Here is a 27,453-nt window from a genome sequence, read left to right as displayed (position 1 = left end):
TGGTACTGTGCTCACGTCCATATATAAGAGCAGATGCTGAGAATTGCATCCAGCACACACAATGATAGAAGTGGTACTGTGCTCACGTCCATATATAAGAGCGGATGCTGAGAATTACATCCAGCACACACAATGATAGAAGTGGTACTGTGCTCACGTCCATATATAAGAGCGGATGCTGAGAATTACATCCAGCACACACAATGATAGAAGTGGTACTGTGCTCACGTCCATATATAAGAGCAGATGCTGAGAATTACATCCAGCACACACAATGATAGAAGTGGTACTGTGCTCACGTCCATATATAAGAGCGGATGCTGAGAATTACATCCAGCACACACAATGATAGAAGTGGTACTGTGCTCACGTCCATATATAAGAGCGGATGCTGAGAATTACATCCAGCACACACAATGATAGAAGTGGTACTGTGCTCATGTCCATATATAAGAGCAGATGCTGAGAATTACATCCAGCACACACAATGATAGAAGTGGTACTGTGCTCACGTCCATATATAAGAGCAGATGCTGAGAATTACATCCAGCACACACAATGATAGAAGTGGTACTGTGCTCACGTCCATATATAAGAGCGGATGCTGAGAATTACATCCAGCACACACAATGATAGAAGTGGTACTGTGCTCACGTCCATATATAAGAGCGGATGCTGAGAATTACATCCAGCACACACAATGATAGAAGTGGTACTGTGCTCACGTCCATATATAAGAGCGGATGCTGAGAATTACATCCAGCACACACAATGATAGAAGTGGTACTGTGCTCACGTCCATATATAAGAGCGGATGCTGAGAATTACATCCAGCACACACAATGATAGAAGTGGTACTGTGCTCACGTCCATATATAAGAGCGGATGCTGAGAATTACATCCAGCACACACAATGATAGAAGTGGTACTGTGCTCACGTCCATATATAAGAGCAGATGCTGAGAATTACATCCAGCACACACAATGATAGAAGTGGTACTGTGCTCACGTCCATATATAAGAGCGGATGCTGAGAATTACATCCAGCACACACAATGATAGAAGTGGTACTGTGCTCACGTCCATATATAAGAGCAGATGCTGAGAATTACATCCAGCACACACAATGATAGAAGTGGTACTGTGCTCACGTCCATATATAAGAGCGGATGCTGAGAATTACATCCAGCACACACAATGATAGAAGTGGTACTGTGCTCACGTCCATATATAAGAGCGGATGCTGAGAATTACATCCAGCACACACAATGATAGAAGTGGTACTGTGCTCATGTCCATATATAAGAGCAGATGCTGAGAATTACATCCAGCACACACAATGATAGAAGTGGTACTGTGCTCATGTCCATATATAAGAGCAGATGCTGAGAATTACATCCAGCACACACAATGATAGAAGTGGTACTGTGCTCATGTCCATATATAAGAGCAGATGTTGAGAATTACATCCAGCACACACAATGATAGAAGTGGTACTGTGCTCACGTCCATATATAAGAGCGGATGCTGAGAATTACATCCAGCACACACAGTGATAGAAGTGGTACTGTGCTCATGTCCATATATAAGAGCGGATGCTGAGAATTACATCCAGCACACACAATGATAGAAGTGGTACTGTGCTCACGTCCATATATAAGAGCGGATGCTGAGAATTACATCCAGCACACACAATGATAGAAGTGGTACTGTGCTCACGTCCATATATAAGAGCGGATGCTGAGAATTACATCCAGCACACACAATGATAGAAGTGGTACTGTGCTCACGTCCATATATAAGAGCGGATGCTGAGAATTACATCCAGCACACACAATGATAGAAGTGGTACTGTGCTCACGTCCATATATAAGAGCGGATGCTGAGAATTACATCCAGCACACACAATGATAGAAGTGGTACTGTGCTCACGTCCATATATAAGAGCGGATGCTGAGAATTACATCCAGCACACACAATGATAGAAGTGGTACTGTGCTCACGTCCATATATAAGAGCGGATGCTGAGAATTACATCCAGCACACACAATGATAGAAGTGGTACTGTGCTCACGTCCATATATAAGAGCAGATGCTGAGAATTACATCCAGCACACACAGTGATAGAAGTGGTACTGTGCTCACGTCCATATATAAGAGCAGATGCTGAGAATTACATCCAGCACACACAATGATAGAAGTGGTACTGTGCTCACGTCCATATATAAGAGCAGATGCTGAGAATTACATCCAGCACACACAGTGATAGAAGTGGTACTGTGCTCACGTCCATATATAAGAGCAGATGCTGAGAATTACATCCAGCACACACAGTGATAGAAGTGGTACTGTGCTCACGTCCATATATAAGAGCAGATGCTGAGAATTACATCCAGCACACACAGTGATAGAAGTGGTACTGTGCTCACGTCCATATATAAGAGCAGCTGCTGAGAATTACATCCAGCACACACAGTGATAGAAGTGGTACTGTGCTCATGTCCATATATAAGAGCAGATGCTGAGAATTACATCCAGCACACACAGTGATAGAAGTGGTACTGTGCTCACGTCCATATATAAGAGCAGCTGCTGAGAATTACATCCAGCACACACAGTGATAGAAGTGGTACTGTGCTCACGTCCATATATAAGAGCGGATGCTGAGAATTACATCCAGCACACACAGTGATAGAAGTGGTACTGTGCTCATGTCCATATATAAGAGCAGATGCTGAGAATTACATCCAGCACACACAGTGATAGAAGTGGTACTGTGCTCATGTCCATATATAAGAGCAGATGCTGAGAATTACATCCAGCACACACAGTGATAGAAGTGGTACTGTGCTCATGTCCATATATAAGAGCAGATGCTGAGAATTACATCCAGCACACACAATGATAGAAGTGGTACTGTGCTCATGTCCATATATAAGAGCAGATGCTGAGAATTACATCCAGCACACACAGTGATAGAAGTGGTACTGTGCTCATGTCCATATATAAGAGCGGATGCTGAGAATTACACTCAGCACACACAATGATAGAAGTGGTACTGTGCTCATGTCCATATATAAGAGCAGATGCTGAGAATTACATCCAGCACACACAATGATAGAAGTGGTACTGTGCTCATGTCCATATATAAGAGCAGATGCTGAGAATTACAGTCAGCGTATATTATTATTATCATTTATTTATTTATATGGCGCCACAAGTGTTCCGCAGCGCCGTACACAGTACATAACCAAATAGGGGACTTATAGTACAATACAGGACATGGATAATATACATTGATTCCTTAGCGACCATAACACCCACATAAGCAGCAGAACATAAGCACCAGGTGTTAGGTGCCCTAGTGGGGGGTAAGAAGTAGATGAGAGTAGAGAAGGAGAAGCACAAGAGGGTAGAGGGCCCTGCACGTAAGAGCTTACATTCTAAATATACATAATACATAGTAAGAGCAGATGCTGAGAATCCAGCGCACAGAATAAGAGAAGTTGTACCGTGAGTGTGCCCATATACTCATAGGACCTCATTCAGACCCGATCGCGGTCGATGTTTAGGCCCTGCACACACGCAGCGGCCGTACTGCGCGTGCGCCAACCCCGGAGCAAGAGAGAAATTCTCTTGCTCCAGGACTCACTACAAAAGGGGCGGCTGTCAATGTTGATCGACAGCTCGCCCCGTTTTGTAGGCAAGGCGGGGGGGTGGTTTCACAAACGGAGGCGTTCCTGCCGTTTTGTGGGCGGCCGCACTGACATCAGCAGTGATGTCAGTGGGGAGCTTCCTTCTCAATCAGAGCAGGAAGCTCCCTGGGGCTTGAGGTTGCCGAGACTCAACCTTAGGGTCTCGTCGCAAGCCCCGATGGTCGCGATGGTCTTGACCATCGCGACCATCAACCTGGTCGGTCGCTAAAGCTGTGGGTGGTAACCCACAGCTTAGCTAGCATCCAGGAGACCGCACTTCAAAATACAAGCGGCCGCCCACATTCAGAACGAGCGCTCGCATTTTGCGAGCGCCTCTGAATGAGGGCCATAGTGAGAGCAGATTCTGAGCATTGCGTCCTGTATACACAACAAGAGAGGTGGTACTGGGAGAGAGAACGCGCTGCACCCAGCACAGAGAGCAGCACCCGCTCAGCACCTGGTTTATTTGCCCCACGGTTGGCATAGATGTCACAAATGATACAGGAGGGGCAGGTGGCTTACCATCATCATCTTATTAGTAAATCCTGGCAGCTTCATGTTTGGACCAATCCCAAAATATGTGTTTTGTTTTAGCAAATAAAAGTGTCTGAAGGGATTGTTGTTAGTGAGCGGACGGACGCGGTGTCCTAGGAGCTGCGCTTTGTGTGAGTGTCGGGAGGGTGCAGGTGAGGATTGTGCGGCTTTGGCTGTAACACTCCTGTATTTGCTGTAATGTCCTGGCCATGGCGGCTGTAATCTCCCTGTGCCCCTCCTGCCTGTGTTTACACAACAGGACAGAGCGCCAGCAATCACTGCGCCTAATTACAGTCTCAGGACAGGGACATCCCTGCACCAGTTACTCTATATTCTGCACCTTATAGATATTCCGTTCTAGAACTGCGGTCTTCCAGCTGTTGGGGAACTACAAGACCTGATAGCCTCTGTGAGCTCTTGCCTGCCGCCGCAGAATGTCTGGGAGTCTCTCGCAGTTTGGGGACCCAGAGTCCTGGGAGAGCAGAGTACCTGTGCTCCTCATAGTGACTGTAGGAGAGAGTAATGTGTAATTACAGTATATCTATGTGTATGGCATTCCCTCCTCATTACCCTGTGTAGCAGTGCTCCTCATAGTGACTGTAGGAGAGGGTGATGTGTAATTATATCTGTGTGTATGACATTCCCCCCTCATTACCCTGTGTAGCAGTGCTCCTCATAGTGACTGTAGGAGAGGGTGATGTGTAATTATATCTGTGTGTATGGCATTCCCCCCTCATTACCCTGTGTAGCAGAGCTCCTCATAGTGACTGTAGGAGAGGGTGATGTGTAATTATATCTGTGTGTATGACATTCCCTCCTCATTACCCTGTGTAGCAGTGCTCCTCATAGTGACTGTAGGAGAGGGTGATGTGTAATTATATCTGTGTGTATGACATTCCCTCCTCATTACCCTGTGTAGCAGTGCTCCTCATAGTGACTGTAGGAGAGGGTGATGTGTAATTATATCTGTGTGTATGGCATTCCCCCCTCATTACCCTGTGTAGCAGTGCTCCTCATAGTGACTGTATTAGAGGGTGATGTGTAATTACAGTATAACTATGTGTATGGCATTCCCCCCTCATTACCCTGTGTAGCAGAGCTCCTCATAGTGACTGTAGGAGATGGTGATGTGTAGTTATATCTGTGTGTATGGCATTCCCCCCTCATTACCCTGTGTAGCAGTGCTCCTCATAGTGACTGTAGGAGAGGGTGATGTGTAATTATATCTGTGTGTATGGCATTCCCCCCTCATTACCCTGTGTAGCAGAGCTCCTCATAGTGACTGTAGGAGAGGGTGATGTGTAATTATATCTGTGTGTATGACATTCCCTCCTCATTACCCTGTGTAGCAGTGCTCCTCATAGTGACTGTAGGAGAGGGTGATGTGTAATTATATCTGTGTGTATGGCATTCCCTCCTCATTACCCTGTGTAGCAGTGCTCCTCATAGTGACTGTATTAGAGGGTGATGTGTAATTACAGTATATCTGTGTGTATGGCATTCCCCCCTCATTACCCTGTGTAGCAGTGCTCCTCATAGTGACTGTAGGAGAGGGTGATGTGTAATTATATCTGTGTGTATGACATTCCCTCCTCATTACCCTGTGTAGCAGTGCTCCTCATAGTGACTGTAGGAGAGGGTGATGCGTAATTATAGCTGTGTGTATGGCATTCCCCCCTCATTACCCTGTGTAGCAGAGCTCCTCATAGTGACTGTAGGAGAGAGTAATGTGTAATTACAGTATAACTATGTGTATGGCATTCCCCCCTCATTACCCTGTGTAGCAGTGCTCCTCATAGTGACTGTAGGAGAGGGTGATGTGTAATTATATCTGTGTGTATGGCATTCCCCCCTCATTACCCTGTGTAGCAGAGCTCCTCAAAGTGACTGTAGGAGAGGGTGATGTGTAATTATATCTGTGTGTATGACATTCCCTCCTCATTACCCTGTGTAGCAGAGCTCCTCATAGTGACTGTAGGAGAGGGGGATGTGTAATTATATCTGTGTGTATGGCATTCCCTCCTCATTACCCTGTGTAGCAGTGCTCCTCATAGTGACTGTATTAGAGGGTGATGTGTAATTACAGTATATCTGTGTGTATGGCATTCCCCCCTCATTACCTTGTGTAGCAGAGCTCCTCATAGTGACTGTAGGAGAGGGTGATGTGTAATTATATCTGTGTGTATGGCATTCCCTCCTCATTACCCTGTGTAGCAGAGCTCCTCATAGTGACTGTAGGAGAGGTGATGTGTAATTACAGTATACCAGTGAGTATGACATTCCCTCCTCATTACCCTGTGTAGCAATGCTCCTCATAGTGACTGTATTAGAGGGTGATGTGTAATTACAGCATAACTATGTGTATGGCATTCCCTCCTCATTACCCTGTGTAGCAGTGCTCCTCATAGTGACTGTATTAGAGGGTGATGTGTAATTACAGTATATCTGTGTGTATGGCATTCCCCCCTCATTACCCTGTGTAGCAGAGCTCCTCATAGTGACTGTAGGAGAGAGTAATGTGTAATTACAGTATATCTATGTGTATGGCATTCCCCCCTCATTACCCTGTGTAGCAGTGCTCCTCATAGTGACTGTAGGAGAGGGTGATGTGTAATTACAGTATACCAGTGTGTATGGCATTCCCTCCTCATTACCCTGTGTAGCAGTGCTCCTCATAGTGACTGTAGGAGAGGGTGATGTGTAATTACAGTATACCAGTGTGTATGGCATTCCCCCCTCATTACCCTGTGTAGCAGTGCTCCTCATAGTGACTGTAGGAGAGGGTGATGTGTAATTATATCTGTGTGTATGGCATTCCCTCCTCATTACCCTGTGTAGCAGTGCTCCTCATAGTGACTGTAGGAGAGAGGGATGTGTAATTATATCTGTGTGTATGGCATTCCCCACTCATTATCCTGTGTAGCAGTGCTCCTCATAGTGACTGTAGGAGAGGGTGATATGTAATTATATCTGTGTGTATGGCATTCCCCCCTCATTACCCTGTGTAGCAGTGCTCCTCATAGTGACTGTAGGAGAGGGGGATGTGTAATTATATCTGTGTGTATGGCATTCCCCCCTCATTACCCTGTGTAGCAGTGCTCCTCATAGTGACTGTATTAGAGGGGGATGTGTAATTATATCTGTGTGTATGGCATTCCCCCCTCATTACCCTATGTAGCAGTGCTCCTCATAGTGACTGTAGGAGAGGTGATGTGTAATTACAGTATATCTATGTGTATGGCATTCCCCCCGCATTACCCTATGTAGCAGAGCTCCTCATAGTGACTGTAGGAGAGGGTGATGTGTAATTACAGTATACCAGTGTGTATGGCATTCCCTCCTCATTACCCTGTGTAGCAGTGCTCCTCATAGTGACTGTAGGAGAGGGTGATGTGTAATTATATCTGTGTGTATGGCATTCCCCCCTCATTACCCTGTGTAGCAGTGCTCCTCATAGTGACTGTAGGAGAGGGTGATGTATAATTATAACTATGTGTATGGCATTCCCTCCTCATTACCCTGTGTAGCAGTGCTCCTCATAGTGACTGTAGGAGAGGGTGATGTGTAATTATATCTGTGTGTATGGCATTCCCCCCTCATTACCCTGTGTAGCAGTGCTCCTCATAGTGACTGTAGGAGAGGGTGATGTATAATTATAACTATGTGTATGGCATTCCCTCCTCATTACCCTGTATAGCAGTGCTCCTCATAGTGACTGTAGGAGAGGGTGATGTGTAATTATATCTGTGTGTATGGCATTCCCCCCTCATTACCCTGTGTAGCAGTGCTCCTCATAGTGACTGTATTAGAGGGGGATGTGTAATTATATCTGTGTGTATGGCATTCCCTCCTCATTACCCTGTGTAGCAGTGCTCCTCATAGTGACTGTAGGAGAGGGTGATGTGTAATTACAGTATATCTATGTGTATGGCATTCCCCCCTCATTACCCTGTGTAGCAGTGCTCCTCATAGTGACTGTAGGAGATGGTGATGTATAATTATATCTGTGTGTATGGCATTCCCCCCTCATTACCCTGTGTAGCAGAGCTCCTCATAGTGACTGTTGGAGAGGGTCATGTGTAATTACAGTATATCTGTGTGTATGGCATTCCCCCCTCATTACCCTGTGTAGCAGAGCTCCTCATAGTGACTGTAGGAGAGGGGGATGTGTAATTATATCTGTGTGTATGGCGTTCCCTCCTCATTACCCTGTGTAGCAGAGCTCCTCATAGTGACTGTAGGAGAGGGTGATGTGTAATTACAGTATATCTGTGTGTATGGCATTCCCCCCTCATTACCCTGTGTAGCAGTGCTCCTCATAGTGACTGTAGGAGAGGGTGATGCGTAATTATATCTGTGTGTATGGCATTCCCCCCTCATGACCCTGTGTAGCAGTGCTCCTCATAGTGACTGTAGGAGAGGGTGATGTGTAATTATATCTGTGTGTATGGCATTCCCCCCTCATGACCCTGTGTAGCAGTGCTCCTCATAGTGACTGTATTAGAGGGGGATGTGTAATTATATCTGTGTGTATGGCATTCCCTCCTCATTACCCTGTGTAGCAGTGCTCCTCATAGTGACTGTAGGAGAGGTGATGTGTAATTACAGTATATCTATGTGTATGGCATTCCCCCCTCATTACCCTGTGTAGCAGTGCTCCTCATAGTGACTGTAGGAGAGGGTGATGTATAATTATATCTGTGTGTATGGCATTCCCTGCTCATTACCCTGTGTAGCAGAGCTCCTCATAGTGACTGTTGGAGAGGGTGATGTGTAATTACAGTATATATGTGTGTATGGCATTCCCCCCTCATTACCCTGTGTAGCAGTGCTCCTCATAGTGACTGTAGGAGAGGGTGATGTGTAATTATATCTGTGTGTATGGCATTCCCCCCTCATGACCCTGTGTAGCAGTGCTCCTCATAGTGACTGTAGGAGAGGGTGATGTGTAATTATATCTGTGTGTATGGCATTCCCCCCTCATGACCCTGTGTAGCAGTGCTCCTCATAGTGACTGTAGGAGAGGGTGATATGTAATTATATCTGTGTGTATGACATTCCCCCCTCATAACCCTGTGTAGCAGAGCTCCTCATAGTGACTGTAGGAGAGGGGGATGTGTGTATATCTGTGTGTATGGCATTCCCCCCTCATGACCCTGTGTAGCAGTGCTCCTCATAGTGACTGTAGGAGAGGGTGATGTGTAATTATATCTGTGTGTATGGCATTCCCTCCTCATTACCCTGTGTAGAAGTGCTCCTCATAGTGACTGTAGGAGAGGGTGATGTAAAATTATATCTGTGTGTATGGCATTCCCTCCTCATTACCCTGTGTAGCAGTGCTCCTCATAGTGACTGTAGGAGACGGTGATGTGTAATTATATCTGTGTGTATGGCATTCCCTCCTCATTACCCTGTGTAGCAGTGCTCCTCATAGTGACTGTAGGAGAGGGAGATGTGTAATTATATCTGTGTGTATGGCATTCCCTCCTCATTACCCTGTGTAGCAGTGCTCCTCATAGTGACTGTAGGAGAGGGTGATGTGTAATGACAGTATATCTGTGTGTATGGCATTCCCTCCTCATTACCCTGTGTAGCAGTGCTCCTCATAGTGACTGTAGGAGAGGGTGATGTGTAATTATATCTGTGTGTATGGCATTCCCCCCTCATTACCCTATGTAGCAGTGCTCCTCATAGTGACTGTATTAGAGGGTGATGTGTAATTACAGTATATCTATGTGTATGGGATTCCCTCCTCATTACCCTGTGTAGCAGTGCTCCTCATAGTGACTGTAGGAGAGGGTGATGTGTAATTATATCTGTGTGTATGGCATTCCCCCCTCATTACCCTGTGTAGCAGAGCTCCTCATAGTGACTTTAGGAGAGGGTGATGTGTAATTATATCTGTGTGTATGGCATTCCCTCCTCATTACCCTGTGTAGCAGTGCTCCTCATAGTGACTATAGGAGAGGGTGATGTGTAATTATATCTGTGTGTATGGCATTCCCCCCTCATTACCCTGTGTAGCAGTGCTCCTCATAGTGACTGTAGGAGAGGGTGATGTGTAATTACAGTATATCTGTGTGTATGGCATTCCCCCCCTCATTACCCTGTGTAGCAGAGCTCCTCATAGTGACTGTAGGAGAGAGGGATGTGTAATTATATCTGTGTGTATGGCATTCCCCCCTCATTATCCTGTGTAGCAGTGCTCCTCATAGTGACTGTAGGAGAGGGTGATATGTAATTATATCTGTGTGTATGGCATTCCCCCCTCATTACCCTGTGTAGCAGTGCTCCTCATAGTGACTGTAGGAGAGGGTGATGTGTAATTATATCTGTGTGTATGGCATTCCCCCCTCATTACCCTGTGTAGCAGTGCTCCTCATAGTGACTGTAGGAGATGGTGATGTGTAATTATATCTGTGTGTATGGCATTCCCTCCTCATTACCCTGTGTAGCAGTGCTCCTCATAGTGACTGTTGGAGATGGTGATGTGTAATTATATCTGTGTGTATGGCATTCCCTCCTCATTACCCTGTGTAGCAGTGCTCCTCATAGTGACTGTAGGAGAGGGTGATGTGTAATTATATCTGTGTGTATGGCATTCCCCCCTCATTACCCTGTGTAGCAGTGCTCCTCATAGTGACTGTAGGAGAGGGTGATGTGTAATTATATCTGTGTGTATGGCATTCCCCCCTCATTACCCTGTGTAGCAGTGCTCCTCATAGTGACTGTATTAGAGGGGGATGTGTAATTATATCTGTGTGTATGGCATTCCCTCCTCATTACCCTGTGTAGCAGTGCTCCTCATAGTGACTGTAGGAGAGGGTGATGTGTAATTACAGTATATCTATGTGTATGGCTTTCCCTCCTCATTACCATGTGTAGCAGAGCTCTTCATAGTGACTGTATTAGAGGGTGATGTGTAATTGCAGTATATCTGTGTGTATGGCATTCCCCCCTCATTACCCTGTGTAGCAGTGCTCCTCATAGTGACTGTAGGAGAGGGTGATGTATAATTATATCTGTGTGTATGGCATTCCCCCCTCATTACCCTGTGTAGCAGAGCTCCTCATAGTGACTGTTGGAGAGGGTGATGTGTAATTACAGTATATCTGTGTGTATGGCATTCCCCCCTCATTACCCTGTGTAGCAGAGCTCCTCATAGTGACTGTAGGAGAGGGGGATGTGTAATTATATCTGTGTGTATGGCATTCCCTCCTCATTACCCTGTGTAGCAGAGCTCCTCATAGTGACTGTAGGAGAGGGTGATGTGTAATTATATCTGTGTGTATGGCATTCCCTCCTCATTACCCTGTGTAGCAGAGCTCCTCATAGTGACTGTTGGAGAGGGTGATGTGTAATTATATCTGTGTGTATGGCATTCCCTCCTCATTACCCTGTGTAGCAGTGCTCCTCATAGTGACTGTAGGAGAGGGTGATGTGTAATTATATCTGTGTGTATGGCATTCCCCCCTCATTACCCTGTGTAGCAGTGCTCCTCATAGTGACTGTAGGAGAGGGTGATGTGTAATTATATCTGTGTGTATGGCATTCCCCCCTCATTACCCTGTGTAGCAGTGCTCCTCATAGTGACTGTATTAGAGGGGGATGTGTAATTATATCTGTGTGTATGGCATTCCCTCCTCATTACCCTGTGTAGCAGTGCTCCTCATAGTGACTGTAGGAGAGGGTGATGTGTAATTACAGTATATCTATGTGTATGGCTTTCCCTCCTCATTACCCTGTGTAGCAGAGCTCTTCATAGTGACTGTATTAGAGGGTGATGTGTAATTACAGTATATCTGTGTGTATGGCATTCCCCCCTCATTACCCTGTGTAGCAGTGCTCCTCATAGTGACTGTAGGAGAGGGTGATGTATAATTATATCTGTGTGTATGGCATTCCCCCCTCATTACCCTGTGTAGCAGAGCTCCTCATAGTGACTGTTGGAGAGGGTGATGTGTAATTACAGTATATCTGTGTGTATGGCATTCCCCCCTCATTACCCTGTGTAGCAGAGCTCCTCATAGTGACTGTAGGAGAGGGGGATGTGTAATTATATCTGTGTGTATGGCATTCCCTCCTCATTACCCTGTGTAGCAGAGCTCCTCATAGTGACTGTAGGAGAGGGTGATGTGTAATTATATCTGTGTGTATGGCATTCCCCCCTCATGACCCTGTGTAGCAGTGCTCCTCATAGTGACTGTAGGAGAGGGTGATGTGTAATTATATCTGTGTGTATGGCATTCCCCCCTCATGACCCTGTGTAGCAGTGCTCCTCATAGTGACTGTAGGAGAGGGTGATGTGTAATTATATCTGTGTGTATGGCATTCCCCCCTCATTACCCTGTGTAGCAGTGCTCCTCATAGTGACTGTAGGAGAGGGTGATGTGTAATTATATCTGTGTGTATGACATTCCCCCCTCATTACCCTGTGTAGCAGAGCTCCTCATAGTGACTGTAGGAGAGGGTGATGTGTAATTATATCTGTGTGTATGGCATTCCCCCCTCATGACCCTGTGTAGCAGAGCTCCTCATAGTGACTGTAGGAGAGGGTGATGTGTAATTATATCTGTGTGTATGACATTCCCCCCTCATTACCCTGTGTAGCAGAGCTCCTCATAGTGACTGTAGGAGAGGGTGATGTGTAATTATATCTGTGTGTATGGCATTCCCCCCTCATTACCCTGTGTAGCAGAGCTCCTCATAGTGACTGTAGGAGAGGGTGATGTGTAATTATATCTGTGTGTATGGCATTCCCCCCTCATTACCCTGTGTAGCAGAGCTCCTCATAGTGACTGTAGGAGAGGGTGATGTGTAATTATATCTGTGTGTATGGCTTTCCCTCCTCATTACCCTGTGTAGCAGAGCTCCTCATAGTGACTGTAGGAGAGGGTGATGTGTAATTACAGTATATCTTTGTGTATGGCATTCCCCCCTCATTACCCTGTGTAGCAGTGCTCCTCATAGTGACTGTAGGAGAGGGTGATGTGTAATTATATCTGTGTGTATGGCATTCCCCCCTCATTACCCTGTGTAGCAGTGCTCCTCATAGTGACTGTAGGAGAGGGTGATGTGTAATTATATCTGTGTGTATGACATTCCCCCCTCATTACCCTGTGTAGCAGAGCTCCTCATAGTGACTGTAGGAGAGGGTGATGTGTAATTATATCTGTGTGTATGGCATTCCCCCCTCATGACCCTGTGTAGCAGAGCTCCTCATAGTGACTGTAGGAGAGGGTGATGTGTAATTATATCTGTGTGTATGACATTCCCCCCTCATTACCCTGTGTAGCAGAGCTCCTCATAGTGACTGTAGGAGAGGGTGATGTGTAATTATATCTGTGTGTATGGCATTCCCCCCTCATTACCCTGTGTAGCAGAGCTCCTCATAGTGACTGTAGGAGAGGGTGATGTGTAATTATATCTGTGTGTATGGCATTCCCCCCTCATTACCCTGTGTAGCAGAGCTCCTCATAGTGACTGTAGGAGAGGGTGATGTGTAATTATATCTGTGTGTATGGCTTTCCCTCCTCATTACCCTGTGTAGCAGAGCTCCTCATAGTGACTGTAGGAGAGGGTGATGTGTAATTACAGTATATCTTTGTGTATGGCATTCCCCCCTCATTACCCTGTACCCACGTAGGATAATGCAGTGATTTGGCTCTATCCTCAGAAGGATTAATCTGGGGAAAAGTTAGCAACACACTTGGGGATCAGTTAGCTCAGATGCTGCTATTCAGACGCAAGTCTCCGCGTTTCCTCCACTCCCGGATCAGCCAACGACCTCACACATACTGACTGTACTGTACGCGGTTAGCCGACCCAAATTACCACTCTGCGCCATCAAATCCAATCTGAATTCAGACCGAACTGTAATATTTATCTAATATATAACGATTTGAAAATTTGATGTTTCTTTTTTTTAATTGCTATAGAAATATTGGCTTTTGGGTTCCGTGTGCATAGAATTTATTTTTTATTAAAATTAATTTAACCCGACCGCAGTAATCAGGAAAACGGTCTGACTAATATACTTTGTGTTATTATTATTCGCCATGATGAAAGTCTTTTTGTCTTTATTTGACTTCTAGTCTATATATAACGCTAGACAGTTTGAAGTGTAGGATAGGTGAAGTTCGGCGATGACACGTGAAGGAGTTAATTGAAGCCTCTGGCGTATCCTCACGCGCTCCGCGGATAATGTTTATTTACATACACACTGTGGCAGATGTTTTAACTTTTCCAGCAGATCTGAAGAGATGAAATACGAGTATTTATAAACCGAGCAACTTGTGACAAGAGCGAGGTCTAAAAAAGGACAGATCAGGACGGTTCCGGGCGGTAATAAGAGCGTCTTCTCCCTAGGAATTTATAGGACAGAGAAACCAGGAGGAGCTGCCATTCGGGAGAACATAATGTAACCTGTCCTACTATCCCATATTTGCCTCAGAGATTAACCCCTTTCATCCCTTTGTCTACAGCTTGGATCTGACGCCTCTGGCTGATATGAGGCTTTTATTTTATGTTTTTATTGGAGTTGCAATGAGCATATTACATTATTTGTCACAATAAGGTACATACCAGTGACAATATTACTCACAATATAAAATTGTCACAGTATTCATAAAGAAGAATTCAGCGTGTCACCTCGGTATTGCATTTATACAAAGAGCAATAGATACATGTAACATTGAAATATATTATAACGCTGGCTAGCACTGGGTCTAATCCGTAGATGTACGTAATCCCAATATCTACGCACAACTCATGTTTTTAGATCGGCGCAGAAGCCGCACTGCTCATGTGCAGATCTGGGGTTGCGATGTCTCTCACGGTGCCCCGAATGCTGCAGTATGATTGGCCTGCTGCTGGCGTCCCAGGGGGGGGGGGGGGGAGGGGTGGGTGACACTGAGCGTCCCAGAGAGTTTGGGCGTCTCAGCTCCGTTTTCTGGGTGTGGTCAGTTGCTGTGATGTTGGACGCAGCTCCGCTGGCCCCCGGCAGATGTCCGATGGTCACGCAGCGTCTTTGGATCAGAGAAGCTGGCAGTGGATGTCTTTTTACTTAAGACGCCTCCTGCAGCTTTTGCGTATTGTAGCATAGCCACTGCGCACAATGGCGGCTGTGATACTGCGTTAGTTACTAGCAAAGTGCAAATGTGCCATAATCTGTGGTTGCCGGTAGCTGTCCTGAGCTTCCTACAGCGACAGGTTCATAGTTCATGTCTCCGCCATCCACCAGCTGTACCGCACCACCGATAGCCGCGCAGAAATGGCAGTCGCCAATAGCTGCATTATTGCTGGCGGCTGATAACGCTTACAGTAGTCACACCCACATGCCCCGGCACCGACTGCAATTATTGTGGCAAACTTTCAGGAATTGTGTTGTTCTGGAAGAAATTCCCCCGTCATATTTCTGATGAATAACGAGGGACGTGTCAGCTGTAGCTTCTGTGTCTGTCTCCAGCAGACGTCACAATCAGGGCCTGATTCTCTGCTGTTACAGGAGTACTTACTTATTTAATGCTGGGAGAAGCGCTTGTTGTTGGGGTGTTTGGAACCTGCTGGATGCAGAATGCTGTCTAGTAAGTAAGAAATGCATAGCACCACCTGCAGGCGTCCAGCGTGTACTGCACCTTAGCGATGTTTCAGCCATGTTTCTTCTGTATAATAACGTTTGCTAGTGATAGACGACTCAGAGGAAAGCAGAGGGGAATGTTTCCACAAAGCATTCACCTCACTCCGCATTTCTCTGAAATGTTTTGCAGGTGGATAAGGGTTCCCAGTCCTTACAATACACCCAACAGCAGAATGACTTAACCGTCATCGTTCCGTCACTTAGTGTAATACAAATGCACAAATATGAAGAGCAAAAACAGAACCGGAAGACTGGTCCTCCAGACCGTCATACCCTTGCGCAAAAGATCTGCACAACCTCGCTCAATTCTAGTCTTATGTATGAACGTCTTAGTTAATGTTTGTTGATTTGGATGCTGTTAAACACAGGATATTTTGTCATCTTTCCGAGATGTTGCCGTCGTCTCTGCTAAGTGTTAGGATGGATAATGTGTGTTTAATACTTGTATACATTGGCAACAGTGCCCAGCCCATAAATACTCCATCTGGCAAAGCCCTAATGAAGCCTCTTTTGTCACCTCACAGAGCGGAAGCCGCCCTTATGCAAAATGGAAGCAACCAGGAGAATTCAGACAATGGTGGGCAAGAGACAAAGGGGTCCACACAATGGGGTGCAGACAAAGAGATCCAGACAATGGGGTACAGACAAGCGGTCCACATGATGGGGTGTAGACAAGGGGTATCACAGAATGGAGTGCAGAAAAGGAGTACAGACACAGAGGTCCAGACAAGGGGTACCACACAGTGGTTTACAGACAAGAGGGTCCAGCAATGGTGTTCCAGACATAGAGTACAGGTGAGGGTGGCTGAGGAGAGACACATGTGGGGTGTGTAGGGGTTTGCAGATTTCCGGTGTGGTATTACAGGGAATGTACATTACCGGTCACCTTCCCATTATCAGTGATTATCTTGGCTGTTGGTTGCCACCTTTGGTCTGTGCCAGTTGGAAGCGTGTTCCCCGTTATTTACCCCTACAGATCCCCCTTATCTGCTCCCCAGACAGTGTGTGTATCACAGCTATATTACACATACATGTACCTAGAATGCTGTATAAATCAGCACCTCAGCGCTGGGAGCATGGGGTATAAATCAGGACCTCAGCGCTGGGAGCATGGGGTATAAATCAGCACCTCAGCGCTGGGAGCATGGGGTATAAATCAGCACCTCAGCGCTGGGAGCATGGGGTATAAATCAGGACCTCAGCGCTGGGAGCATGGGGTATAAATCAGGACCTCAGCGCTGGGAGCATGGGGTATAAATCAGGACCTCAGCGCTGGGAGCATGGGGTATAAATCAGCACCTCAGCGCTGGGAGCATTGGGTATAAATCAGCACCTCAGCGCTGGGAGCCTGGGGTATAAATCAGCACCTCAGCGCTGGGAGCCTGGGGTATAAATCAGCACCTCAGCGCTGGGAGCATGGGGTATAAATCAGCACCTCAGCGCTGGGAGCATGGGGTATAAATCAGCACCTCAGTGCTGGGAGTATGGGGTATAAATCAGGACCTCAGCGCTGGGAGCATGGGGTATAAATCAGGACCTCAGCGCTGGGAGTATGGGGTATAAATCAGGACCTCAGCGCTGGGAGCATGGGGTATAAATCAGGACCTCAGCGCTGGGAGCATGGGGTATAAATCAGCACCTCAGCGCTGGGAGCATGGGGTATAAATCAGCACCTCAGCGCTGGGAGCATGGTGTATAAATCAGGACCTCAGCGCTGGGAGCATGGGGTATAAATCAGCACCTCAGCGCTGGGAGTATGGGGTATAAATCAGCACCTCAGCGCTGGGAGTATGGGGTATAAATCAGGACCTCAGCGCTGGGAGCATGGGGTATAAATCAGCGCTGGGAGTATGGGGTATAAATCAGCACATCAGCGCTGGGAGCATGGGGTATAAATCAGGACCTCAGCGCTGGGAGCATGGGGTATAAACTAGCACCTCAGCGCTGGGAGTATGGGGTATAAATCAGGACCTCAGCGCTGGGAGCATGGTGTATAAATCAGGACCTCAGCGCTGGGAGCATGGGGTATAAATCAGCACCTCAGCGCTGGGAGCATGGGGTATAAATCAGGACCTCAGCGCTGGGAGCATGGGGTATAAATCAGGACCTCAGCGCTTGGAGCATGGGGTATAAATCAGGACCTCAGCGCTGGGAGCATGGGGTATAAATCAGCACCTCAGCGCTGGGAGCATGGGGTATAAATCAGCACCTCAGCGCTGGGAGCATGGGGTATAAATCAGCACCTCAGCGCTGGGAGCATGGGGTATAAATCAGCACCTCAGTGCTGGGAGTATGGGGTATAAATCAGGACCTCAGCGCTGGGAGCATGGGGTATAAATCAGCACCTCAGCACTGGGAGCATGGGGTATAAATCAGGACCTCACCACTGGGAGCATGGGGTATAAATCAGCACCTCAGCGCTGGGAGTATGGGGTATAAATCAGGACCTCAGCGCTGGGAGTATGGGGTATAAATCAGCACCTCAGCGCTAGGAGTATGGGGTATAAATCAGGACCTCAGCGCTAGGAGTATGGGGTATATATCAGGACCTCAGCGCTGGGAGCATGGGGTATAAATCAGCACCTCAGCGCTGGGAGTATGGGGTATAAATCAGCACCTCAGTGCTGGGAGTATGGTGACTCTGCTGACCTTCCCCACTGACAAAGATTGTTCCACAAAAACTATTATCTGGACTTAACTGATTGAACAAAGTATAACTTTCTCTCCCTGTGTGTATATCTCCCCAAGCACCCACTCTGCCCCCTTTCTCTCTCTCTCTTTCTCTCTCTCTCTCTCCTTACTTTCTGTTTCATCCCCGATTTGCTCCCCAACTCTCTCTCTTTATCCCCATCTCTCATGCTCTCTCCCTCTATCTTTTTCAACTCCCTTTCCCATCCCTTCTCTTTATATTCCTTTTGCCCCTTTCTGTCTCTTTTCTCAATTCATTCTCATCCTTCGCTTCCCGTTCTCCATCACCCTGCTTCTGTCTTTGCCCTCTATTCCCTCTTTCTCAGTAACCCATTCTGTCTCTCTGACACCTCTCTCTCCCCACTTTGACACCTCCCATTCTCTCTCCCCCATTCTCTGACACCTCCCATTCTCTCTCCCCCATTCTCTGAAACCTCCCATTCTCTCTCCCCACTCTCTGACACCTCCCATTCTCTCTCTCCATTCTCTGACACCTCCTTTCTCTCTCTCCCCAGTCTCTCTGACACCTCCCATTCTCTCTCTCTCCCCACTCTCTGACACCTCCCATTCTCTGACACCTCCTTTCTCTCTCTCCCCACTCTCTGACACCTCCCATTCTCTCGCTCTCCCCACTCTCTGACACCTCCCATTCTCTCTCCCCCTTCTCTGACACCTCCCATTCTCTCTCTCTCTCCCCCCTCTGACACCTCCCATTCTCTCCCCCATTCTCTGACACCTCCCATTCTCTCTCCCTACTCTCCCTGACACCTCCCATTGTCTCTCTCCCCACTCTCTCTGACACCTCCCATTCTCTCTCTCCCCCACTCTCTCTGACACCTCCCATTTTATCTCCCCCATTCCATGACACCTCCCATTCTCTCTCCCCCTTTCTGACACCTCCCATTCTCTCTCCCCCATTCTCTGACACATCTCATTCTCTCTCTCCCCAATGTCTCTGACACCCTCATTCTCTGTCTCCCATTCTCTGACACCTCCCATTCTCTCTCCACCATTCTCTCTGACACCCCCCATTCTCTCTCCCCCATTCTCTGACACCTCCCATTCTCTCTCTCCCCACTCTCTCTGACACCCTCATTCTCTCTCCCCCATTCTCTCTCCCCCATTCTCTGACACCTCCCATTCTCTGACACCTCCCATTCTCTCTCCCCATTCTCTGACACCTCCCATTCTCTCTCCCCCATTCTCTGACACCTCCCATTCTCTCTCCCCCATTCTCTGATACCTCCCATTCTCTCTCCCCCATTCTCTGACACCTCCCATTCTCTCTCCCCCACTCTCTCTGACACCTCCCATTCTCTCTCCTCCCATTCTCTCTGACACCACCCATTGTCTGTTCCCACTCTCTCTGACACCTCCCACTCTCTCTCCCCCATTCTCTCTTCTCCCCACTCTCTCTGACACCTCCCATTCTCTCTCTCCCCTTTCTCTTTCCCACACTCTCTCCCCCATTCTCTCTTCTCCCCACTCTCTCTGACACCCCTCATTCTCTCTCTCCCCCATTCTCTGACACCTCCCATTCTCTAGCCACATTCTCTCTCCCCCATTCTCTCTTCTCCCCACTCTCTCTGACACCTCCCATTCTCTCTCTCCCCATTCTCTGACACCTCCCATTCTCTCTCCCCGCCATTCTCTGACACCTCCCGTTCTCTCTCCCCCAGTCTCTCTGACATCTCCCATTCTCTCTCCCCCACTCTCTATCCCCCATTCTCTCTTCTCCCCACTCTCTCTGACACCTCCCATTCTCTCTCCCCCCCATTCTCTTACACCTCCCATTCTCTCTCCCCCCAGTCTTTCTGACACCTCCCATTCTCTCTCCTCATTTCTCTGACACCTCCCATTCTCTCTCCCCCATTCTCTGACACCTCCCATTCTCTCTCCCCCATTCCCTTTGACAACTCCCATTCTCTCTCCCCACTCTCTCTGACACCTCCCATTATCTTCCCCCACTCTCTCTGACACCTCCCATTCTCTCTCCCCCATTCTCTACACCTCCCTTTTTCTCTCCCCCCACTCTCTCTGACACCTCCCATTCTCCCCTCACTCTCTCTGACACCTCCCACTCTCTCTCCCCCATTCTCTCTTCTCCCCATTCTCTGACACCTCCCATTATCTTCCCCCACTCTCTCTGACACCTCCCATTATCTCCCCCCACTCTCTCTGACACCTCCCATTCTCTCACCCCCATTCTCTAACACCTCCCTTTTTCTCTCCCCCCACTCTCTCTGACACCTCCCATTCTCGCCTCACTCTCTCTGACACCTCCCACTCTCTCTCCCCATTCTCTCTTCTCCCCACTCTCTGACACCTCCCATTCTCTCTGTCCCCCATTCTCTGACACCTCCCATTCTCTCTCCCCCACTCTCTCTCCCCCATTCTCTCTTCTCCCCACTCTGACACCTCCCATTCTCTCTCCCCCATTCTTTCTTCTCCCCACTCTCTCTGACACCCCTCATTCTCTCTCTCCCCCATTCTCTGACACCTCCCATTCTCTAGCCACATTCTCTCTCCCCCATTCTCTCTTCTCCCCACTCTCTCTGACACCTCCCATTCTCTCTCTCCCCATTCTCTGACACCTCCCATTCTCTCTCCCCCCCATTCTCTGACACCTCCCATTCTCTCTCCCCCAGTCTCTCTGACATCTCCCATTCTCTCTCCCCCATTCTCTCTCCCCCACTCTCTATCCCCCATTCTCTCTTCTCCCCACTCTCTCTGACACCTCCCATTCTCTCTCTCCCCCATTCTCTGACACCTCCCATTCTCGCTCCCCCCCATTCTCTGACACCTCCCATTCTCTCTCCCCCAGTTTCTCTGACATCTCCCATTCTCTCTCCCCCACTCTCTATCCCCCATTATCTCTTCTCCCCACTCTCTCTGATACCTCCCATTCTCTCTCTCCCCCATTCTCTGACACCTCCCATTCTCTCTCCCCCCCATTCTCTGACACCTCCCATCCTCTCTCCCCCCAGTCTCTCTGACATCTCCCATTCTCTCTCCCCCACTCTCTATCCCCCATTCTCTCTTCTCCCCACTCTCTCTGACACCTCCCATTCTCTCTCTCCCCATTCTCTGACACCTCCCATTCTCTCTCCCCGCCATTCTCTGACACCTCCCGTTCTCTCTCCCCCAGTCTCTCTGACATCTCCCATTCTCTCTCCCCCACTCTCTATCCCCCATTCTCTCTTCTCCCCACTCTCTCTGACACCTCCCATTCTCTCTCCCCCCCATTCTCTTACACCTCCCATTCTCTCTCCCCCCAGTCTTTCTGACACCTCCCATTCTCTCTCCTCATTTCTCTGACACCTCCCATTCTCTCTCCCCCATTCTCTGACACCTCCCATTCTCTCTCCCCCATTCCCTTTGACAACTCCCATTCTCTCTCCCCACTCTCTCTGACACCTCCCATTATCTTCCCCCACTCTCTCTGACACCTCCCATTCTCTCTCCCCCATTCTCTACACCTCCCTTTTTCTCTCCCCCCACTCTCTCTGACACCTCCCATTCTCCCCTCACTCTCTCTGACACCTCCCACTCTCTCTCCCCCATTCTCTCTTCTCCCCATTCTCTGACACCTCCCATTATCTTCCCCCACTCTCTCTGACACCTCCCATTATCTCCCCCCACTCTCTCTGACACCTCCCATTCTCTCACCCCCATTCTCTAACACCTCCCTTTTTCTCTCCCCCCACTCTCTCTGACACCTCCCATTCTCGCCTCACTCTCTCTGACACCTCCCACTCTCTCTCCCCATTCTCTCTTCTCCCCACTCTCTGACACCTCCCATTCTCTGTCCCCCATTCTCTGACACCTCCCATTCTCTCTCCCCCACTCTCTCTCCCCCATTCTCTCTTCTCCCCACTCTGACACCTCCCATTCTCTCTCCCCCATTCTTTCTTCTCCCCACTCTCTCTGACACCCCTCATTCTCTCTCTCCCCCATTCTCTGACACCTCCCATTCTCTAGCCACATTCTCTCTCCCCCATTCTCTCTTCTCCCCACTCTCTCTGACACCTCCCATTCTCTCTCTCCCCATTCTCTGACACCTCCCATTCTCTCTCCCCCCCATTCTCTGACACCTCCCATTCTCTCTCCCCCAGTCTCTCTGACATCTCCCATTCTCTCTCCCCCATTCTCTCTCCCCCACTCTCTATCCCCCATTCTCTCTTCTCCCCACTCTCTCTGACACCTCCCATTCTCTCTCTCCCCCATTCTCTGACACCTCCCATTCTCGCTCCCCCCCATTCTCTGACACCTCCCATTCTCTCTCCCCCAGTTTCTCTGACATCTCCCATTCTCTCTCCCCCACTCTCTATCCCCCATTATCTCTTCTCCCCACTCTCTCTGATACCTCCCATTCTCTCTCTCCCCCATTCTCTGACACCTCCCATTCTCTCTCCCCCCCATTCTCTGACACCTCCCATCCTCTCTCCCCCCAGTCTCTCTGACATCTCCCATTCTCTCTCCCCCACTCTCTATCCCCCATTCTCTCTTCTCCCCACTCGCTCTGACACCTCCCATTCTCTCTCTCCCCCATTCTCTGACACCTCCCATTCTCTCTCCCCCCCATTCTCTGACACCTCCCATTCTCTCTCCCCCCAGTCTCTCTTGACACCTCCCATTCTCTCTCCCCATTTCTCTGACACCTCCCATTCTCTCTCCCCCATTCTCTGACACCACCCATTCTCTCCCCCATTCTCTGACACCTCCCATTCTCTCTTCCCACTCTCTCTGACACCTCCCATTCTTTCTCCCCCATTCTCTCTGACACCTCCCATTCTCTCTCCCCACTCTCTGACACCTGCCATCCTCTCTCCCCCATTCTCTGACACCTCCCATTCTCTCTCCCCCCACTCTCTGACACCTCCCATTCTCTCTCCCTCCACTCTCTCTGACATCTCCCATTCTCTCTCCTCCATTCTCTCTTCTCCCCTTTCTCTTCCTCCTCTATGCCACTCTTCCTCTCTCTACCCCCTTTCTCTCTCTCTGTTCTAGCTCTGCTCTCTCTCTCTGTCCCACCTTTCTCTCCACTCTCTCTCTCCTCCTCTTCCCCACTCTTCCTCTACCTCCGCTCTCTCTCTCTGCCCCACCTTTCTCCCCACTCTCTAGCTCTCTCCTCCTATACCCCACTCTTCCTCTCTATCCGCTCTCTCTCTCTCTGTGCCCCACCTTTCTCCCCACTCTGTCTCTCTCCTCCTTTCCCCCACTCTTCCTCTCCCTCCGCTCTGTCTCTCTCCTCCTCTATCCCACTCTTCCTCTACCTCCGCTCTCTCTCTCTGCCCCACCTTTCTCTCCACTCTCTGTCTCTCTCCTCCTCTATCCCACTCTTCCTCTACCTCCGCTCTCTCTCTCTCTGCCCCACCTTTCTCCCCACTCTCTGTCTCTCTCCTCCTCTATCCCACTCTTCCTCTCTATCCGCTGTCTCTCTCTGCCCCACCCTTCTCCCCACTCTCTGTCTTTCTCCTCCTCTATCCCACTCTTCCTCTACCTCTGCTCTCTCTCTCTCTGCCCCACCCTTCTCCCCACTCTCTGTCTCTCTCCTCCTCTATCCCACTCTTCCTCCACCTCTGCGCTCTCTCTCTGCCCCACCCTTCTCCCCACTCTCTGTCTCTCTCCTCCTCTATCCCACTCTTCCTCTCCCTCCACTCTCTCTCTCTCTGCCCCACCCTTCTCCCCACTCTCTGTCTCTCTCCTCTTGTCCCCCACTCTTCCTCTCCCTCCGCTCTCTCTCTCTGCCCCACCCTTCTCCCCACTCTCTGTCTCTCTCCTCCTCTCCCCCACTCTTCCTCTCCCTCCGCTCTCTCTCTGCCCCACCTTTCTCCCCACTCTCTGTCTCTCTCCTCCTCTACCCCACTCTTCCTCTCCATCCGCTCTCTTTCTCTCTGCCCCACCCTTCTCCCCACTCTCTGTCTCTCTCCTCCTCTCCCCCACTCTTCCTCTCCCTCCGCTCTCTTTCTCTCTGCCCCACCCTTCTCCCCACTCTGTCTCTCTCCTCCTCTATCCCACTCTTCCTCTCCCTCCGCTCTCTCTCTCTGCCCCACCCTTCTCCCCACTCTCTGTCTCTCTCCTCTTCTCCCCCAATCTTCCTCTCCCTCCGCTCTCTCTCTCTCTCTGCCCCACCTTTCTCCCCACTCTCTGTCTCCCCCACTCTTCCTCTCCCTCTGCTCTCTCTCTCTCTGCCCCACCCTTCTCCCCACTCTCCGTGTCTCTCCTCCTCTACCCCACTCTTCCTCTCCCTCCGCTCTCTCTATCTCTGCCCCACCCTTCTCCCCACTCTCTGTCTCTCTCCACCTCTATCCCACTCTTCCTCTCCCTCCGCTCTCTCTCTGCCCCACCCTTCTCCCCACTCTGTCTCTCTCCTCCTCTCCCCCACTCTTCCTCTCCCTCTGCTCTCTCTCTGCCCCACCTTTCTCCCCACTCTCTGTCTCTCTCCTAATCTATCCCACTCTTCCTCTCCCTCCACTTTCTCTCTCTCTCTCTGCCCCACCCTTCTCCCCACTCTCTGTCTCTCTCCTCTTCTCCCCCACTCTTCCTCTCCCTCCGCTCTCTCTCTCTCTCTGCCCCACCCTTCTCCCCACTCTCTGTCTCTCTCCACCTCTATCCCACTCTTCCTCTCCCTCCGCTCTCTCTCTGCCCCACCCTTCTCCCCACTCTGTCTCTCTCCTCCTCTACCCCACTCTTCCTCTCCCTCCGCTCTCTCTCTGCCCCACCCTTCTCCCCACTCTCTCTCTCCTCCTCTCCCCCACTCTTCCTCTCCCTCTGCTCTCTCTCTGCCCCACCTTTCTCCCCACTCTCTGTCTCTCTCCTCCTCTATCCCACTCTTCCTCTCCCTCCACTTTCTCTCTCTCTCTCTCTCTCTGCCCCACCCTTCTCCCCACTCTCTGTCTCTCTCCTCTTCTCCCCCACTCTTCCTCTCCCTCCGCTCTCTCTCTCTCTCTGCCCCACCTTTCTCCCCACTCTCTGTCTCTCTCCTCCTCTCCCCCACTCTTCCTCTCCCTCCGCTCTCTCTCTCTGTGCCCCACCTTTCTCCCCACTCTGTCTCTCTCCTCCTCTCCCCCACTCTTCCTCTCCGTCCGCTCTCTCTCTCTCTGCCCCACCATTCTCCCCACTCTCTGTCTCTCTCCTCTTCTCCCCCACTCTTCCTCTCCCTCCGCGCTCTCTCTGCCCCACCTTTCTCCCCACTCTGTCTCTCTCCTCCTCTCCCCCTCTCTTCCTCTCCCTCCGCTCTCTCTGCCCCACCCTTCTCCCCACTCTCTGTGTCTCTCCTCCTCTACCCCACTCTTCCTCTCCCTCCGCTCTCTCTATCTCTGCCCCACCCTTCTCCCCACTCTCTGTCTCTCTCCTCCTCTATCCCACTCTTCCTCTCCCTCCTCTCTCTCTCTCTCTCTCTGCCCCACCCTTCTCCCCACTCTCTGTCTCTCTCCACCTCTATCCCACTCTTCCTCTCCCTCCGCTCTCTCTGCCCCACCCTTCTCCCCACTCTGTCTCTCTCCTCCTCTACCCCACTCTTCCTCTCCCTCCGCTCTCTCTCTCTCTGCCCCACCTTTCTCTCCACTCTCTGTTTCTCTCCTCCTATCCCCCACTCTTCCTCTCTCTCTTTCTGTAAGGTTTGTTGTTGTGTTTTTATTCCTCATATCTGCAATTTCCTCTTGTTTTTCCAATTAGTGGGGCAGGAGAAAGGAGATCAGATGCAGAACTCATTGGAGAGTCGCTCCTGTGTCCTAATCCGACGGGACTTGGTGGCACTTCCTGCCAGCCTGATAAGTCAGATTGGGTACCGCTGCCACCCCAAGCTGTACTCGGAGGGAGACCCTGGGGAGAAGCTGGAACTGGTTGCAGGTAATACAACTGCTACATTGTTATTACACAATAAATAATATGACATCTCATTGTTGCCAGCGTCCCTACTTTCCACCGATAGTTCAGTCTCCCTAGAAACGTCCCTGTGTTTCAGTATAGAGAATTGTCCTCTGCATATTATATGTAAGACTTATAGCGGCCTCTTATTTCCCAGGCTCTGCAATGTAGGTAGGAGTGGTACAAAAAGGGCCTTATTGTCACGTTTAGTAAGTATACATGATGTAGACTGCAGTGCTTCCATATCTGCAGAGACTATACCACGTGTGACACGCTTATATACATCTGTGTAATCTGTGTCCCTGTGCACGGCTACTAAACTTTGTGCCAGCTGTGCCCTCAGACGACAGAGCGATAATGTCTGCCCTTCCTATCGGCGCTCGGCATAGATCGACATCTCGGCTGTCATGCTCCTGACAGTGGTTCCTGTGTCGGCACAGGGCCGGTCACGCTGACTGAGCGAGCCTGACATCCAGCGCGCTGTGTACGTTCCCAACAAAATCAATCTAGTTGCAAAGCACAATAGCTGGGGCGCTGTAAATGGCTGTTAGCATGCAGAATAGCAACACTCGTTATGCTGCTGGAATATTCATTTTGTTGCAGTTTACATTTTATGTGCTGCTATTAAATGTGACACGGGTTATTTTCGCAGTGAGGAACAACTGTAAATCGTGTCTCGGCACACCTGTGGATGGGGACGATTTGCATTTTTCAATCTGCGGAAGGCAGATTAATATCCCCAGCTCATAATACATGTAGTGCCTGGTTTATTTCCTCTCCCTGGCATTAATATCACCATTGGCAGGTGTTAGTGGATTTTTTATCCCCCCTCCTTCCTCAGAAAAACTGAACATATTTTTTTTTTCTCTCCCTCAACCTGTCGCATTAACCTCTGAGGTGCTGGTCAGGCAGTAATAGAGAAATATACTATCACACAGACCGGCAGCATGGTCCCATAGCTAAAAAGTTTCAATGATTTGTTAGATTAGAAATATATTAGATACAATTGTGATAGATGGAATATTG

The 27,453-nt window shown here is 49.1% G+C and overlaps 1 protein-coding gene across 1 annotated transcript in view; it reads left to right on the top strand.

Moving 5' to 3' along the window:
- The window catches only part of NACC2 (NACC family member 2), a 72,231-nt gene that overhangs the window by 28,401 nt on the left and 16,377 nt on the right, over positions 1 to 27,453 (top strand). Inside the window, exon 3 of the mRNA XM_088461425.1 lies at positions 26,236 to 26,409. Coding sequence (XP_088317551.1) covers positions 26,236 to 26,409 — 174 coding nt within the window. The remainder of the gene's footprint in view (positions 1 to 26,235; positions 26,410 to 27,453) is intronic.

Source organism: Taudactylus pleione, unplaced genomic scaffold (assembly GCF_031769625.1).
Source record: "Taudactylus pleione unplaced genomic scaffold, aTauple2 ptg001045l, whole genome shotgun sequence".
Classification (NCBI taxonomy): domain Eukaryota; kingdom Metazoa; phylum Chordata; class Amphibia; order Anura; family Myobatrachidae; genus Taudactylus; species Taudactylus pleione.
This window is presented reverse-complemented; position numbering and strand designations above follow the sequence as displayed.